Consider the following 17,947-nt stretch of genomic DNA (forward strand, 5'->3'; position numbering starts at 1 on the left):
TAATTTTAGGTCCGTTGCGTCGCGCGTTGATAGTTGGCTCAGGTCCCGGTTCCGGATTTTCGAACGTCCTTTCGTACTATTTAATATCTTGTACTTTGCGTTTAGCGGCTCGTACTCTTGTAACTTTTGAGACGTTTCTTATCAATAAATTGAACCACTTGGATTGTACTTTGTACTTTTTAGCTTTTTGGTCGTTTGCGTCTTCAAATCGTCAAATCTGTCTTTTGTCTTCACCTTTTATTATTTAAACGAATATCACTTGTAAATAGAACAATTGCAACCAAAAGTTTGTCTTTCTTAAGGGATAATGCTATGAAATATATGTTCGTTTTTAGTATTATCAATGTCATTTGGTGGAAGATTGGTTCTCAAAAAATCGGTTCTTTCGAGTCTCCCGTTGTACTATTTCTCGCTTTTTCGTGCTCCGCCTAGTGTGATAAATATCCTTGAAAAAGTAAGACGTTCTTTTTGTTGGGCCGGGACGGGTTTGGATTTTAAAATGGCTTGGGTTAAATGGGAAAATGTTATTTCTCCTTATGGGGTCGGGGGTTTAAACATTGGGTTCCTCAAGAGTAAAAATTTAGCTTTACTTGGAAAGTGGTGGTGGAGGTTTTTAACCGAGACTGATACTTTATGGGTTAGAGTCATTCGAAGCTTGTACGGGCCTGATGGAGGTCTTTTTTCCCCAAACAGATGCTACTAATCGAGGCTGTACAGGTGTATGGCGTGATATTATTTGTGCAGGTCATTTAATCGAAGGTCTTAACATCCCATTTAAAAGTTCGTTTGTCAAAAGGGTGGGCAATGGTTCGAATACACTGTTTTGGGAAGAAGAGTGGTGCGGTCCTGAGAAATTTAGCGTTCTATTCCCAAGGTTATATAGACTTAGAAGCTTCGAAATCAACAAAGGTCAATGAGCGACTAGTAGGTGATCACGTTTCATGGAGATGGATTAGAGAACCAACGGGTCGTACGACAAACGAGTTGAAGGCGCTATTGGAGATGATATCTTCGATCACATTGGGCTCAAATAAAGTGGATTCATAGAGATGGGGTTTATCATCCGATGGTATCTTCACAGTGAAGAAGATGGCTACACTTCTTGATACACAATTCGTGGGTTCAATCAATAATGCGAAGGAAACAATGAGAAACAAACTAGTACCGAAAAAAGTGGAGCTATTTATTTGGAGAGCGTCGAAGAAAAAAATCTCGGTAAGAGTCGAACTCGATAAAAGGGGTATCGACTTGCATAGTGTGTGGTGCCCTTTATGTGACGATGATTTGGAATCGGTGGACCATTCACTTATCCTTTGCAAGCGGGTCATCGATATTTGGAAGCGAGTGTACAATTGGAGTGATCGGGGGAACTTTTCTACTTCGAGCCTTGAAGATCTTTTCAGCATAAACCAATTGAATCAAGGCTCGAAACAAGGTAATTTGGTGTGGCAAGCAATTCGATGGACTTGTGCGTATCTCGTTTGGAAGAATCGGAACTCCTTGATCTTTCAAAACAAAGCGTGGAATTCGCCGGTTGCACTAAACGAGATACAAGTCAAGTCCTTTGAATGGATTTCTAATAGAGCAAAAGGCGGAAAGTTTGATTGGCAAACGTGGATAACAAATCCTAGTATCTACTTTGTTTAGTATCGTGTGAGTGTAAGGGTTGCACCCTTTGCAACCTATCTCTTATTCGTGTTTTCATGATAGCTCGTGTTTGTATATGTGTGTGGGGTATGTAGGCATCTAAGATGCTTGTATGTCTTGTACCATTTGCAAATTGAATTAATATATCATGCTTTTCAAAAAAAAAAAAGAGATTGACTTTTAAAAAGTAAAAACATAGACATCTATTTTATTTTCGAACGGATGGAGTACGTACTTTAATTAGAAAGATCCCGAATTTATTTTAAAAAATAATCAGTTTGTCACTTTGTAGAGGTCTTTCCTTTTAATAACACTGTAGTTTCTACTTCCCTTTTCTTCTCAAAGTAGCAACCTCCTCTGCTTTCTCTCTCAACACCAGATTGAGTTTGAGTATACTTCATCCCAACTTATACTCCTTCCATCTATATCTCTCAAAATCAACCAACCATTCACTCACGGATATCATCATACTCATTCTTAAACTCAATATGTCTTGTTTTCTTCCTCTTCTAATTCATATCTCCGAACTCACTATTTCTGTATTTCATCATTAATGGCGTTCTCACAAGGTGAGTTTTTGAGTAAAGTTGCATCTCAACCATTCATTTCAAAATTGCATACTTTTGATACCGAATTTTATAATTTCTGAAATAAATTCATTATAAATTTTGAAACCTCATTACAATTACAATTTCATACATTTTTCACCTTTCTGTGAACAGGTTTGACCTAGCTTTTTAAAGATTGAAGAAATTGAAGTTGAAATTGGTTTCGAATCAATCGATGCAAACATCTGACGACAATAAATCTTCGGTAACAAATGTTTTTTACTCTCAATTGTTTCAAGAAATCGATGCATCTTTGGACCCCCAATTTCAATGTTTCCCCAAATCAGAACCCTACTGCACTTTGGAATCATCCTCTGCAAACGGAAGTTGTACCACAATGTACAACTCACCTAATTCCCCTGATTTTATGTTTAAGTTGAGACAGTTAGAAACTGCAATGTTAGGAGATGCCGATTTTGATGATGATGCCGGAAATGAGAAGTCGTTATCCGGTTCCGGCAGCGGTGTTGTAGACTTACCGGATATAGAAATCTGGAAAGAAATTATGGTTGAGTATCCTAGACGTGATTTGAAACAAGTTCTGATCGCGTGTGCGAAATCAGTTTCGAATGATGATTTGTTGAATGCACACATGTTGATATCGGAGCTCCGGAAAATGGTGTCAGTTTCCGGAGAACCGATTCAACGGTTGGGAGCGTATATGTTAGAAGGACTTGTAGCTCGGCTTTCTAGTTCCGGAAGCACGATCTACAAGTCCTCTAATATTTCGTTAAACACACATGTTTTACACGAGATTTGCCCGTATTTTAAATTCGGGTACATGTCCGCAAATGGGGCAATTGCGGAAGCCATGAAATGTGAAAAGCGTGTGCATATTCTTGATTTTCATATCGGGCATGGGAGTCAGTGGGTCCCGTTGATCCAAGCGTTTGCTAGGAGGCCAGGTGGGCCCCCACATATCCGGATAACGGGCTTACACGACTCCTCAAATGGGTTAAGAACAGTAGGCAAAAGGCTAACTAAGCTTGCGAAAACTTACATTGTGCCTTTTGAGTTTCATACGGAAATTGGGCTCGAAAGTGTTCAAGTCCGACATGGTGAGTCTTTGGCGGTAAACTTTGCATTCGTGTTACACCGAATGCCGGATGAGAGCGTAAGTGTTAGAAACGATAGAGACCGAGTTTTGAGGCTTGTTAAGAGTATGAGCCCGAAAGTTGTAACTCTAGTTGAGCAAGAGTCTAACACAAATACGGCCCCGTTTTACTCTCGGTTTCTCGAGGCTCTTGATTATTACAATGCAATGTTCGAGTCAATCGATATAACTCTTCCACGGGAACATAAGGAACGAATAAACGTGGAGCAGCATTGTTTAGCTCGAGATGTTGTAAACATAATAGCGTGTGAAGGGAATGAGAGGGTTGAAAGAAACGAGCTTTTGGGGAAATGGAAGTTACGGTTTAGTATGGCCGGGTTTAGCCCGTGCCCGATGAGCCCATTGGTCAATGCGACGATTAAACGTCTGTTAATGAAGTATAGTGAGAGATATAGGCTTGAAGAAAAAGATGGAGCTTTGTATCTTGGTTGGATGAATAGAGATTTGGTTGCTTCTTGTGCTTGGAAGTAATTTCTACTAAAGATAGAATTCAATGTAACTTAAACAAGCTCTTTTTTATATATCAATGATTATATATGTTGATCTACATTTGAACTTTACTTTCCTTTTGTTTAGGTCGACGTCCTGTTAATTAATTAAGATAAAGAGTTGTGCTAACGTCTCAGTTAACCACTACAATTATTATAGTTGTTTAAGTGCGTTGGTCCATTTAAACCCGAGTTGGACCGAACAACACAAAGATGATCCAGATTTAAGAGGTCATGACTCATGGTGAATGATTAAATGAAAAAGGACCGAAACCATTCGAATGTATGCTTAGATGATATTCAACCAGTTTAACCATTTTTAATTAACTTCAAACTGTTGATCCGTTTGATCCATTATCAGTAAGATTCAGCACATATTAATGTGTTTATAAAGTTGAAAGCACAACATATATTAGTTGCCTTCTTGTTTGAATGATTTCAACTTCAAGAATTGGACACAAAAGAACAGACAAGGTATTGGGAACGGCCTTATTTTAGTGCCTGTTTATCATTAGCACTACAATTCCGAGACAAAATCCAACCATCACAAAAAACAGTAACGTGAGTAGACAAAAAGTTAAACATCAAGCTTTCATATAAAGAAAGACAAAACACAGTAAAGTGTATGCTTCTTGGGTACTTGAAAGTTTGTTTTCTTCAATGGATTCTAAAATCAAACGGTGCCGCCCAGTTTGTGGTCCACACCAGCCACCAACAGCTACTGAATACTTCATTAATTTACCTCAACTGAGCATGATAATCTCAACTTGAAAGTTTTTCGACAGATGATTCGCTTTTCACAAGTAAATCAGATTTTCAAGTTTTTTTTGTTTTTTTTTTTTTTTTTATGTGCAAATATTAATAATAGAAACTATGAGATCAAATACCTAGTTTGTTGAGGCTTGTGTGAGTGGAAGTGTGCTTGTAGTCGATGAGGTTCCTTTAGATGCTTGCAAGTTGAAGCGTTTCTTGGTGAGATGTAATTAAGGTTACCGTGGCTCATAAGGTGGGTCCTTTTGGTTGTATTTTGGTGTGCTCTGAGGATGAAGATGTGGTTAAACTCACTTATCCGGTTAATGGTCCCGATTAGTTAGCTATGTTTCCCCTTTGACGTCTAAAGGGGATCGGTTCTTTAGGTTTGTATGGTTAGAAATCTGGGGTATCCTGGCTAGGGGATAATGCTAGGGATATCGGTACTGTAGGATTAATGTGCAAGGTACAACATATAACTATATGGCCAACTTCATTTGAGGCTTCGGGATCACACATATACACCGAGACGTCAAATAAAATATATATATATATATATGATGTATATATATTACTCAAGTAAGAAAATAGTAAATCGAAATTAATTTATTTACTATTTATATGAATAGTAAATGAAACGAAATTAATTAATTTACTATTCATATGAAAGCTAATTATAAGTTACATAATATAACCCTAAAGAATTTGAGAAATACGACTTTTTAAAACAAATCAAACGGAAAATAATATTTGGATTGATATCAAATATTAAAAGGAGATTTGTAAAGATTTGGATTGATATCAAATTTTAAAAAGTCTACTTGTGTGATTGCTCAAGAAAATAGACAAAAATCATAAAAGTCATTTTAATAGTAATATGAAAAAGAGGATTAAATATCAACTCTCGGTACTCATTTTTCACATAATTTTTGGTATTACACAACAACTAAAAGTCTCATGCTTATTACAACCAAATTCTCCACCACTGGTTCTGTTTGAAATCAAGGACATAATTATATACGGAGTATTCTCATTTTAATTGTTTTCACAATTAATCAAGGGTTGATTAATTTGTTACTTGAGTTTGGACTAGCATCCATTGACATTGTTTGAAGTGTAGTGTGGACTATCGAAAGATACGGTCATACTTTTGATCGTAGGTTTCTCTCCGTTCATCAGTTTCTTCAAGAAAGGTATATCGTTAACTCATCTTATGATTTAATATTCATGACAATTATTATGGTATAACTGGATCTTTGAGATCGTTAATCATGTGCATGTTTTATTAAATTTAAATATATTAATATTTAATTTTGTAAATGGTTTATAAAATAATAATTGATTATTATTTTAACTATCCGCTGCGTTAATCTGATTTAAAAGTACACACGATTTTCCAACAGTGGTATCAGAGCCGCTTTTACACCATCTTAATTGTCGCGTGATTTTCTTTAGATTTAGCTTTGTGATGAATTGGTAAAAGTCGAAACCTTTTTAGTTTTTAAAGTCAACACGGTTGATTTAGACTTAACCTTATGACGCACAAATATGATTGAAAGAATATCACTATTTTAAATTGTAGATTTAATTGTTATGGCTTGAATATTTATTATAATTGTTGATTGTTATATTCCATGGTTATACACATGCATTATAACCATGGACAAGCCATATATAGGTTTTAATAATGTAGTTATTAAAATTGTGAATGCATACATAGCCCGTAATGCCCCGACCTATGTGTTTGATTATATGTGATTGTTGATTACGACAATATTATGTCATGTTGATTATTTATTTTTTATAAGAAATGCCATTTTAAAGCCAAAATTGTATTATATTTATTTTTCATTTTCATAGTATTGTATTTAGATTTATTTAAATTTGTAAAAGTGCTAGATTAGTTGTATTTTTTAATTTTAAATAAATGTAACAAGATAAAGATTGAAGATAAAATACAACATGGAGTTTGGCTTAAAAAATGGAGGATGGATTAAGTTAACAACGATGGTGTACGATATTACCCTTAGTTTGACCTCTTGATCCCATGTCGGCTCATGGGATCAAGCATAGGATTTTTGGGCTAGGCTATGTATGTGTGATGCATGGTTGTGTTTTATTTTCGTATTCATATATAATTGTTGATTAATATATATGCATAATGTTTTTGATGAAAACATCAAATAAAATCGGTAACGAGTTTCAAAGATTAAAATTGATGATTTTAAAAAGTTAAACTCTAAACGAGTTTAAAGTTAAATAATTTTGAGACTCAAATTATAAATATGTTTTTGATGAAAACATTAACTAAAACTCTAAACGAGTTTCAAAGATTAAAATTGATGATTTTAAAATAAGTTAAACTCTAACGAGTTTAATGTTAAATGATTTTGAAAGTCAAATAATATATATGGACGACATCTTTTAAAACTGTTTTAAAACGATACACGTTTGTGTATTTGTTATTTTTATATCCTATAAATTAAATAACAAATTATATCACAAACATAATCGACATATACAATTGGTTAAAATGTTTTTTTTTTCTAATAGTATAGCGAATCTTGTGTGCATGCATTATTCGTTGACACAAATTTTTTTCAAAATACCCGTCAAATTTAAGTCATGCCATCCAATGAGCTTGTAAACAATCCTCGTTATTTTTCTGATCTAGTGAGACTAGGCTGAATTATAGCCACGAGGTGGATTTTTCGATCTAGTGAGACTAGCGTGAATTTCCACTGTTTCCAAATTGGACGACTTAATCGTATTCACGGTGAGACCTGAGTTCGAGGCAATGATGGGACAAACATGCCATCAGATAATAGTGGTTTGTTGGACTACAAATATCTCTAGGTCCCATAAAGATCTAAGAGTTGTACTTGTAATGCAATTGGTACCCGCTACCTACCAATAGACTCCATAACTGCTAGCTGATCAACAGATGTGGCTATGGAACCTCTATGTGGATCTTAGGCTTTCGTAAATTAATTATTTTTTAAAAATATTATAAAAACTTGGGTAGTTAATTTATTAAAGCTCAATATCGAAAATACTAAATTGAATCTTATATCTGTTGTAGATGTCAAATAATCAAAACGTAAACCAAAACACACTTCCTTCTTTGTTGGAGAAGGATAAACTCAATGTTCAAACTTCCTAGACTGGCACTGCAACCTGAGAATTGTTCTCAAGTATAATTGGAAGTTGAATAAAGTTTAGAACCCATATCCTTTCTTCCTGTTGTGGCAGTTGCTGCTGCTCAGCAAAATGATTATCGAATGTTGTTCGATAATCAGGAAGAAATAGGATTGAAGGGTGAAAAAGAATAAGCTGAATACTTTGTGGAAGGAAAATGACAAATCATTTGCTAGGAAAAATATTCCACCTTCCAAGAAGGAAAGCCCAACAAAAGATGCTGAATGTTTCCATTGTGGAAAGGTTGGCAATTGGAGAAGAAAGTTGTCCTATCTTCCAATCTGAGCTGAGAAAAGGTAACGCTGGTGAGACTAGCAAATCAGGTATATTTCATATATAGTTATATACTTCTTTTAGTGATTCCTAGATCTTTGTTAACTGGTTGTGGCTTTCACACCTGTAACAATATGAAGGGAATGAGAAGAAGTAATAGACTGAAGAAAGACACACTGGATTTGTAAGTAGGCAATGGGGATCAAGCTTTTGTTAAAGCTTTTGGTACCTCTGAACTTATTTCTCTAAGTGGTCTTATTGTTTTGTTGGAACAATAGCATTATGCTCTCAATACTACGAGCGACATAGTTTGAAAGATGCTAGTTTTGAACTTGCATTTACACACTTAGGTATTTCAGTTTCTAAGGATAATATATTTATCTTAATACCTATCCACGTGATGGTATTTTTGAAATTGATATGCATAGTGTGATTTCAAATGAGAATTCTGTGTATACCTACATCGTAAAAGTCTTCAAGCAAGACTTGAATAAGACCTATCTATGACATTTTCATATTGGTCATATAAATAAACAATGCATTTCAAAACTCCAATCTAATGAACTTTTAGAATCAATTGACTCTGAGTCATTTGATGTATGCGAGTCATGTTTATGTGAAAAGATGACAAATGCTTCTTTCTCCGATTTAGGTAAAAGAGCTAAAGATCTTTTAGGACTAATACATACTGTTGTATGTAGCCCTTTAAGAACAATGTATAGATTTAGTTAATTTTACTTCATTACATTTACTGATAAGTACAGTAGCTATGATTATGTTCACTTGCTGAAACATAAACATAAAGCTATTTTAACATTCAAAAGTATTTCAAAATGAAGTAGATAATCAGCTTGGAAAGACCATTAAAGCACTTCGCTCCGATGGAGTATGTAAGTTTATGAGTTAAGAGTTTTTTTGAACCACCTAAAGAATTGTGGGGTTGTCTCATAGTTCACTCTACCTTACACACCACAACACGATGGTGTGTCTGAGTAAGAGGAATCGAACTTTACTTGATATAGTTTGATTTATGATGAGTCTGATTTCTCTCCTACCATCTATTAGGGATATGCATGAGAGTCTGCTGCAGGCATACTCAATGTGATTCCAACTATGAAGGTAGAAAAGACACCATATGAGTTATGGCATGGGAAGAATCCCAAGTTGTCTTATCTGAAAGTCTGGGGTTGTAAAGCGTACGTGAAGCATGACACTTCAAACAAATTAGAACCCAGAACTATCTAATGTTACTTTGTACGATACGTAAAGGAAACAATTGGTTACTACTTTTACTACCAAGCTGAAAACAACGTGTTTTCTGCTCGGTCTGCTGAATTCCTGGAAAGAGATCTTCTCTTACAAGAAGTCAGTGAGAGTAAAGTAGATCTTGAAGAAATTCAAGTAATTTAAAGTAACATACCTTCAGTAAGCACTAGCAATCCACACGTTGAAACTGAGCACACTGTTGGTGAGCCAGAGCGTGTTACACCTGCACTTTATAGATCTAGTAGAACTCATCAACTTATGAGGTTTAAACTGATTAATTCAGATAAACCTCAACTAAGGGATTATGATGAACCCTCTAGCTGCGTGGGGCCATATCAGATCCTGAATCTGAAAATGACTAGATTCTATGAATACAGATATGCAGTCCATGAAGGATAATCAAGTATGAGACTTGATTGATCTTCTACCCAATTGTAAGACAATGAGGTAAAAATGGGTCTTCAAAGGAAGACTGATATGGACGGTAATGTAAACACTTTTAAAGCTTGATTGGTGACAAAAGGTTATGATGAAAGTTTTTCACCAGTCACGAGCCTTAAAACAAATAGGATACTTATTGCCATGGTTACTTTTCATGATAATAAAATATGGCTAATGGATGTCAAAACCGCTTTCCTAAATGGCGACCTAAGCGCGAACGTATATATAGTTCAGCCGAAAGGGTTTATGAATCCTAAGCATCCTTATAAAGTATGCAAGCTTCTAAAATCCATTTATGAATTAAAGCAAGCATCCAGGTGCTAGAATCTTAAGTTTAATGAGAAAATCAAAGTGTTTAATTTTTCTCAAAACCAAGATAAGCCCTGAGTTTACATTAGAGCTAGTGGGAGCAAAGTAGTCTTCTTGATCTTATATGTTGATGACATATTACTTATTAAAAATAACATTTCAACTTGCAAGATGTCAAGTCTTGGCTTGGAAAATGTATTTCCATAAAGGATCTTGATGAAGCTACTTATATTATTGGAATGAGGATCTATACAATAGATCCAATTGGCTTATTGGTTTGAATCAAAGTACATACATTATCTTGCAGAGATTTAGCATGCAAAACTCCAAGCATGGAGCTTTGCCAATGCAAAAAGGCATAACCTTGAGAAAGTCTCAAAAGTCCCATCACAGCAGATGAGATGAGACAAATGAAATGTATCACATATGCTTCGGCTATATGATCCATTATGTATGCCATGATATGTACTATACTCGATGTTTCATTAGTTTTGAGTTTGATGAGTCATTATCAACATAATCCAGGTGAAGTATATTGGATTGCTGTTAAGAATATTCTTTAGTATTTGCAGAGTACTAATGATATGTTCTTGGTTTACGGTGGTTTGGAAGAAGAGTTAAGTATTAAGTTTTATACTGATTCTAGTTTCCAAACTGATCAAGATGATTCTCAATCCAGTCACGTTGTTTCTTTGTCATGATGGGCAAGACAGTTGATTGGAAGAGCTCTAGGCAAAGCATTATTGAACAATCTACAACAAAAGCAGAATACATTGTTGACTGAGAAGCTGCTTAGAAAGCTGTCTGGATAAGGAAGTTTGTTATTATACTCAGAGTAGTACACAACATTTAATCTTCTATAATATGTAATGTGATAGTTCGAGTGTTAATATACTTTTGAAAGAATCACATGTACATGAAAGTATCTGGCACATTCTTCAAAAGTTTGACTACATTCATTAAGTCATTAAGAGGAATGATATTAGTATTCTTAAAGGTTCATACAAATGATAATGTGACTGACCCGTTCATGAAGCCCATGATGCACAACAAGCATGATGATCATTCTAGTAATACTGGACTTCGTTATGCTGTTGATCTTTTTTATTTGTAATTTAGTATTTGGATATTTTTGGAACATTAAGCAGTTTTATATTAATGAATTGATATATAGTTGGTATGATCGTTTTCATTTATATCACTGTGTTCTATATTAGCATGTTTAATCCATGAATAATTGTTGATTATTCAAAATTCCCATAATCGGTCATGTTATGGGAATAACATGAATTAAGATTAATGTAAAATTTTGGTTATATTCATTGATGATGAATAGTTAACTTGTTGAGACTAGAATTCATATGTATTCATTGATGATGAATATTGGAATGACCCAACCATGAGATGTCACTACATGGATCGTAGTCAGTAGTGAATCTTTTTAGTGATTATGTCTTTGTGTCCTTAAACTTGAGATGCACGCCCGTCTTGATGAGTGTAGCATTGTACTTTGATATGGTTAAACGCTGTCCTGAATAAGGCTGTTATAAAGGCCATTATTGGGTATAATGTAAAACTCGTGATAGACACATGTATGCAATATAGGATTTGTTCCTCTAAAATGTTTGGAGTTAGATACTTTTTGAGCTCCTCGATGAATGAATAAGATATTTGTGTGGACGCACCCAGATGTAATTAAGATGATACTTAATTAATTTGGTGATCTAATTCAGTTCTAAGATCAAGAAATAAAATTGTTAAACAAATGAGAATGACCGATGATCCATATCTCAAGTTTAACTAAAGTATCTGAAACAAAAGGACGAATGAAATTTAAAACTTACCATAAACAGTTTCGAGAAACCACCCTCACATGAATTTGGGGATAATGACGTGTTGCTAGACGCTTACCATTGTTTGTATAGTTACTTAGTGTTGTGCCATGCACAAATGGGAGTCTGTAGGATTAATGTGCAATGTACAACATATAACTATATGGCCAACTTCATTTGAGCCTTCGGGGTCACACACATATACACCGAGACGTCAAATAAAATATATATATATATATATATATATATGATGTATATTGATGTGTGCAGCGGAGGTGTACGAAATATACTATATTTTTACTACGAAATACGATACAAGTTTTAATTTATTTATTTACAGATGGGATATACCTAAACCTTGCTACAACACTATAGGCAGTGTACCTAATCGTAGAGTAGTGTAGTTTTTAGTAAGTCTGGTTCGTTCCACAGAGACTGCTAACCGGTTATTTATTTTAAAATATGTATTTATTATATATATATGTACAATATCGTAGTATTATTATTATAAAAAGGGGGGTTTTACCGTTTAATGACCGGTTTGTCTTTTTAGCTTTTTTTTTAATTTAAACAACTAGATAATAAATTTAAACTAGATTATAGCAATGAAGTAAATAAAGATTACTGCGGTAAATAAATATTACTTTAACTAAACGAGATGAAAATACAATAAAAGAGTATTATGCTTATTTAACTTTCGTAGTTACGATGTTTGACTTTTACTTTTTTACTTTTTTACCCTGGGTTAATTTTCCTTGCACCCGTAGAATATTTAATATGTCTGATAATGCTAAAAACGAACATATATTTCATAGCATTATTCCCCAAGAAAGACAAGCTTTTAGTTGCAATTGTTCTATTTACAAGTGATATTCGTTTAAATATTAAAAGGTGAAGACAAAAGACAGATTCGACGAATTGAAGACGCAAACGACCAAAAAGCTCAAAAGTACAAAATACAATCAAAGAGGTTCCAATTATTGATAAGAAACGTATCGAAATTACAAGAGTACAAGATTCAAAACGCAAAGTACATGATATTAAATTGTACGCAAGGACGTTCGAAAATTCGGAACCGGGACCAGAGTCAACTCTCAACGCTCAACGCAACGGACTAAAAATTACAAGTCAACTATGCACATGAATATAATATAATATATAAATAATTCATAAAAATTATATATATATTATATTATTATTTAAAATCGTCGGCAAACAAAGAGCCAAGGCTGAATGAGCTGTAAAAACGAACTCCGTGACTTGCGGAGTTCGAAGGTTAAAAGTACCGCGACTCGCGGAGACCCCCTGAACTCAATTCTCTATAAAAGCAAACGAATTCTGATCATTTTATATCCAATATATATCAATCTCTCTATATCTATACATTATATTTATATTTATAATTTATATTTTAATTTTAATTTTAATCCTAATAATAAGGGTATGTTAGCGAATGTTGTAAGGTGTAAGTCGAAATTCTGTCCGTGTAACGCTACGCTATTTTTAATCATTGTAAGTTATGTTCAACCTTTTTAATTTAATGTCTCGTAGCTAAGTTATTATTATGCTTATTTAATCCGAAGTAATCATGATGTTGGGCTAATTACTAAAATTGGGTAATTGGGCTTTGTACCATAATTGGGGTTTGGACAAAAGAACGACACTTGTGGAAATTAGACTATGGGCTATTAATGGGCTTTATATTTGTTTAACTAAATGATAGTTTGTTAATGTTAATATAAAGATTTATAATTGGACGTACCCATAAATTACCATATACACTCAATCGGACACGATGGGCGGGGTATTTATATGTACGAATAATCGTTCATTTAACCGGACACGGGAATGGATTAATAGCCACTAGAATTATTAAAACAGGGGTGAAATTATGTACAAGGACACTTGGCATAATTGTTAACAAAGTATTAAAACCTTGGGTTGCACTCAGTCGACATCCTGGTGTAATTATTAAACAAAGTATTAAAATCTTGTTACAGTTTAAGTCCCCAATTAGTTGGAATATTTGACTTCGGGTATAAGGATAATTTGACGAGGATACTCGCACTTTATATTTATGACTGATGGACTGTTATGGACAAAAACTAGACGGACATATTAAATAATCCAGGACAAAGGACAATTAACCCATGGGCATAAAACTAAAATCAACACGTCAAACATCATGATTACGGAAGTTTAAATAAGCACAATTCTTTTATTTCATATTTAATTTTCTTTATTTTATATTTAATTGCACTTCTAATTATCGCATTTTTATTGTTATTGTATTTAATTGCACTTTTAATTATCGTACTTTTTAATTATCGCAAGTTTATTTTATCGCACTTTTATTATTCGCAATTTCATTATCGTTATTTACTTTACGCTTTAAATTAAGTCTTGTATTTATTTATTATTTTACATTTGGTTTTAACTGCGACTAAAGTTTTAAAATCGACAAACCGGTCATTAAACGGTAAAAATCCCCCTTTATAATAATAATATTACTTATATATATATTTGTATTTTTATAAAAGTAAACTAATATAGCGTTAAGCTTTGTTTAAAGATTTTCCCTGTGGAACGAACCGGACTTACTAAAAACTACACTACTGTACGATTAGGTACACTGCCTATAAGTGTTGTAGCAAGGTTTAAGTATATCTATTCTATAAATAAATAAATATCTTGTGTAAAATTGTATCGTATTTAATAGTATTTTCTGCTAAAATTTAATAGTATTTTATACCCCTTAGCTTTAACATCAAGTATATTTTTGGCGCCGCTGCCGGGGAGAAGACTATCAAACTTAAAAGCCGGAAGCGCAACGCTAAATAAAAAAAAAAGATTTTTATTTTTAGTTTACTTTTATTAAAATTCACTTTTGTAAAAATACGTTTTTAATTATTCAAAAATATAAAAAGAAAACAAAAATTTATATATTTTTTTAAGATTTTGTTAAATATTTAAGTTTTATGAAGTTTCTTTATTTTTATTTTATAAAAATATAAGTTTTATTTAAATATTTTTATTTAAACAGAAAATATAAAACAGAATATAAAAAAAAAACGCGTCGAATTTTAATCAACCTGTCATCTGAAAATTGAAACCCCGCGACTCGCGGAGTTAGCTGCTTGGAATACCGCGACTCGCGGAGACACTCTGACACGCCGACAGAAACACTAATCAGCATTAAATACGGGGTAATTATTATTTATTTATTATTATTAACCCTAATTACTTATTTATTATTATAATTAGTTTTAAGTTTTTAAATTAAATTGTATTTTAGTTAAATTAGTTTAATTAAAATATAAAATTAATAGTTTAATAAAATAAATAATATAAAAATAATATTTTTATAAAAATTGTAATTTTTATAACTTTTTGTATATTTTTATATTTTGTCCCTTTTTAATTGTTTTAGCGTAATATTTGTATTTTTCGCTCGTATTTAGTTTTAAGATATAGTTTTTGCCATAGTTATTTTTTTTTACTTCTAGATTTTTAGGCTTTGCCGTAAAATCCCTTAAGTGCCTTTTCTTTAGACTAAGATTTAGGTACTTTAGAATTTTGCGACGCCTTTTTAAGTTTTAGTTTCTTTTTAAGTTATTGCCATTTGGGATATAGTTTTTCTTGTAAGCTTTAATATTTTTAGACACCTTTTACCTATGTATCAATTATCATTCCAATTAGTAATCTCAATTTGCGATTATAATTTTAAGTTAGTGATAGTAATAAGGTTGGGTTAGTCTAGTGTTTTGAAGTTCTATAAGTCACTCTTTTTCTTTCTTATTTTTATTTTTCGATCTTTTTCCGACACGCTCTTTTTCTTTCTTATTTCTCGCTATTCTAGTTTTTAGGACATAGATTTTTTATTCTACTTCTTATCTAAATTTCTTAAAATTACGAAAATTTATTTTAAGTGGTTAAATTGATAGACATCAAAATTTTCTGGTTCGTAGTAATAGTTGGATTTGTACGTGGACCGGGTTATTGGAGCCAAACAGTCCTCAATTATATTGAGACCAAACGAATCCTGCCCCTCTGCTGCATCTTTTGGCTATTCGAAACGTGGGCAAAATCAAAAAAGTCTATTAATTGGATAACTTATATAATTTTTCTTTCCTTTTTAAAAACTAATAGGATATTCAGTGAATGCACCGAGCAAGACGTTCACCACCTTTTGTACGTTCACCACCTGTAACTAGCTCAAGACATTTAGCAAATATTACCGCCGTTGATTTTTCTTTAGAATCGTCATCCAGTCGACCAAGTACTCCAGTTCAAATTTCCGATAATCCATTTTTTGAACCCGACCTCACAATTGAGAATCCGGAGAATATTCAGGGACGATTCATAGATCCTGAACCATTAAATTTTCCTCCGGAACCACCAATCATTCAAACAGAGATTATTGAGGAACGAACCATTAAATCAGAATCCTCTAGTGATTCCGATTCAACAAATTCAATTATGGAGAATCTAGAACCTTTAAGTATGGAAGACCGAATGAGAGCTAAACGCACTGGTCAAGGTCACGCAATTACTCATCCTGACATTAATGCGCCAGATTATGAAATCAAAGGACAAATTCTACACATGGTGACTAATCAATGCCAATTTAGTGGTGCACCGAAGGAAGATCCAAATGAACATCTTCGTACCTTTAATAGGATCTGCACACTATTTAAAATCCGAGAAGTAGAAGATGAACAAATATATCTCATGTTATTTTCCTGGACTTTAAAGGGAGAAGCCAAAGATTGGTTGGAATCGTTACCTGAAGGGGCGATTGATACATGGGACGTTTTAGTTGAAAAATTTCTTAAACAATTCTTTCCTGCATCTAAAGTCGTAAGACTTCAAGGAGAAATTGTTACGTTTACACAGAAACCTAATGAAACTCTATATGAGGCGTGGACAAGATTTGGAAAGTTATTAAGAGGATGTCCGCAACATGGTTTAGACACCTGTCAAATAGTACAAATATTCTACTAAGGATGCGACATCACTACAAGGAAAGACATAGATATAGCAGCTGGTGGTTCCATTATGAAGAAAACCGAAACTGATGCTTACAAAATTATTGATAACACTGCTTCCCACTCACATGAGTGGCACCAAGAAAAAGATATCGTTAGATCATCTAAAGCAGCTAGAGCCGATTCTAGCCATGACTTAGATTCCATTTCCGCAAAGATAGATGCTGTGGAGAGACGAATGGAAAAGATGACTAAGGATATTCACTCAATACGAATTAGTTGTGAGCAGTGTGGAGGACCACATTTGACAAAAGATTGTCTCAGTATTGAATTAACAATGGAACAAAGAGAGAATATTTCATACATAAACCAAAGGCCTGGAAATAATTATCAGAATAATTATCAACCACCAAGACCGATTTACAATCAAAACCAGAATTATAACAGAAATGTTCCATACAACAACCAATAAGGTCCTAGCAATCAACAAGTGTCCAACAATAATTACAATCAGCAAAGACCTAATTTTCAAAACAAACCACCACAACCCGATGATAAAAAGCCGAATTTAGAAGATATGATGACGAAGCTAGTTGAAACTCAAACGCAGTTTTTCACATCTCAAAAATAAACTAATGAACAAAATGCTCAAGCATTTAGAAATCAACAAGCTTCTATTCAAAACCTGGAATAAGAAGTAAGTAACCTAGCAAGGTTAATAGGTGAAAGAAAACCGGGAAGTCTACCTAGTGATACAAATGCTAACCCCCGGAATGAAACCGCTAAAGCCATTACCACAAGAAGTGGTACAACACTTAAACCACCTGAAATACCTGTAACTTCTGATGAAGCTATTCCTACTCTACAAGAACCACAACCTGAACAAGATAAGGAAAAAGAACCGGTAGTTGAAAAGGTTAATGAAGATAACACAGTTAAGGCTAAACCTTATGTTAAACCATACCAACCACCACTTCCTTACCCGAGTAAAATGAAGAAAGAGAAACTTGAAGCCGAGCAATCTAAATTCTTG

The 17,947-nt window shown here is 33.5% G+C and overlaps 2 protein-coding genes and 1 non-coding gene across 3 annotated transcripts; 2 read left to right on the forward strand and 1 right to left on the reverse strand.

Moving 5' to 3' along the window:
• The first annotated feature begins 1,089 nt into the window (after positions 1-1,089).
• LOC139853504 (uncharacterized) lies at positions 1,090-1,647 on the forward strand. The gene has a single exon (XM_071842896.1). The coding sequence runs from the start codon at positions 1,090-1,092 to the stop codon at positions 1,645-1,647; it is 558 nt and encodes a 185-aa protein (XP_071698997.1).
• A 384-nt stretch (positions 1,648-2,031) lies between these two features.
• On the forward strand, positions 2,032-3,918 carry LOC139886163 (scarecrow-like protein 21). The gene is made up of 2 exons (XM_071869913.1): positions 2,032-2,216; positions 2,370-3,918. Exon 2 carries the CDS (start codon positions 2,431-2,433, stop codon positions 3,838-3,840), a length of 1,410 nt encoding a protein of 469 aa, XP_071726014.1. The 5' UTR covers positions 2,032-2,216; positions 2,370-2,430; the 3' UTR covers positions 3,841-3,918.
• A 12,871-nt stretch (positions 3,919-16,789) lies between these two features.
• On the reverse strand, positions 16,790-16,896 carry LOC139887150 (small nucleolar RNA R71). Its single transcript, XR_011772992.1, has one exon. It is a non-coding gene; the product is annotated as a small nucleolar RNA R71 (small nucleolar RNA).
• Positions 16,897-17,947: the final 1,051 nt, after the last annotated feature.

The sequence above is a fragment of the Rutidosis leptorrhynchoides genome, chromosome 1 (genome assembly GCF_046630445.1).
Source record: "Rutidosis leptorrhynchoides isolate AG116_Rl617_1_P2 chromosome 1, CSIRO_AGI_Rlap_v1, whole genome shotgun sequence".
Taxonomy (NCBI): Eukaryota; Viridiplantae; Streptophyta; class Magnoliopsida; order Asterales; family Asteraceae; genus Rutidosis; species Rutidosis leptorrhynchoides.

Excerpts from the sequence above, each read along its gene's own strand:
- LOC139853504 (XM_071842896.1), top strand. The coding sequence starts at position 1,090 with ATGGCTACACTTCTTGATACACAATTCGTGGGTTCAATCAATAATGCG.
- LOC139886163 (XM_071869913.1), top strand. The coding sequence starts at position 2,431 with ATGCAAACATCTGACGACAATAAATCTTCGGTAACAAATGTTTTTTAC.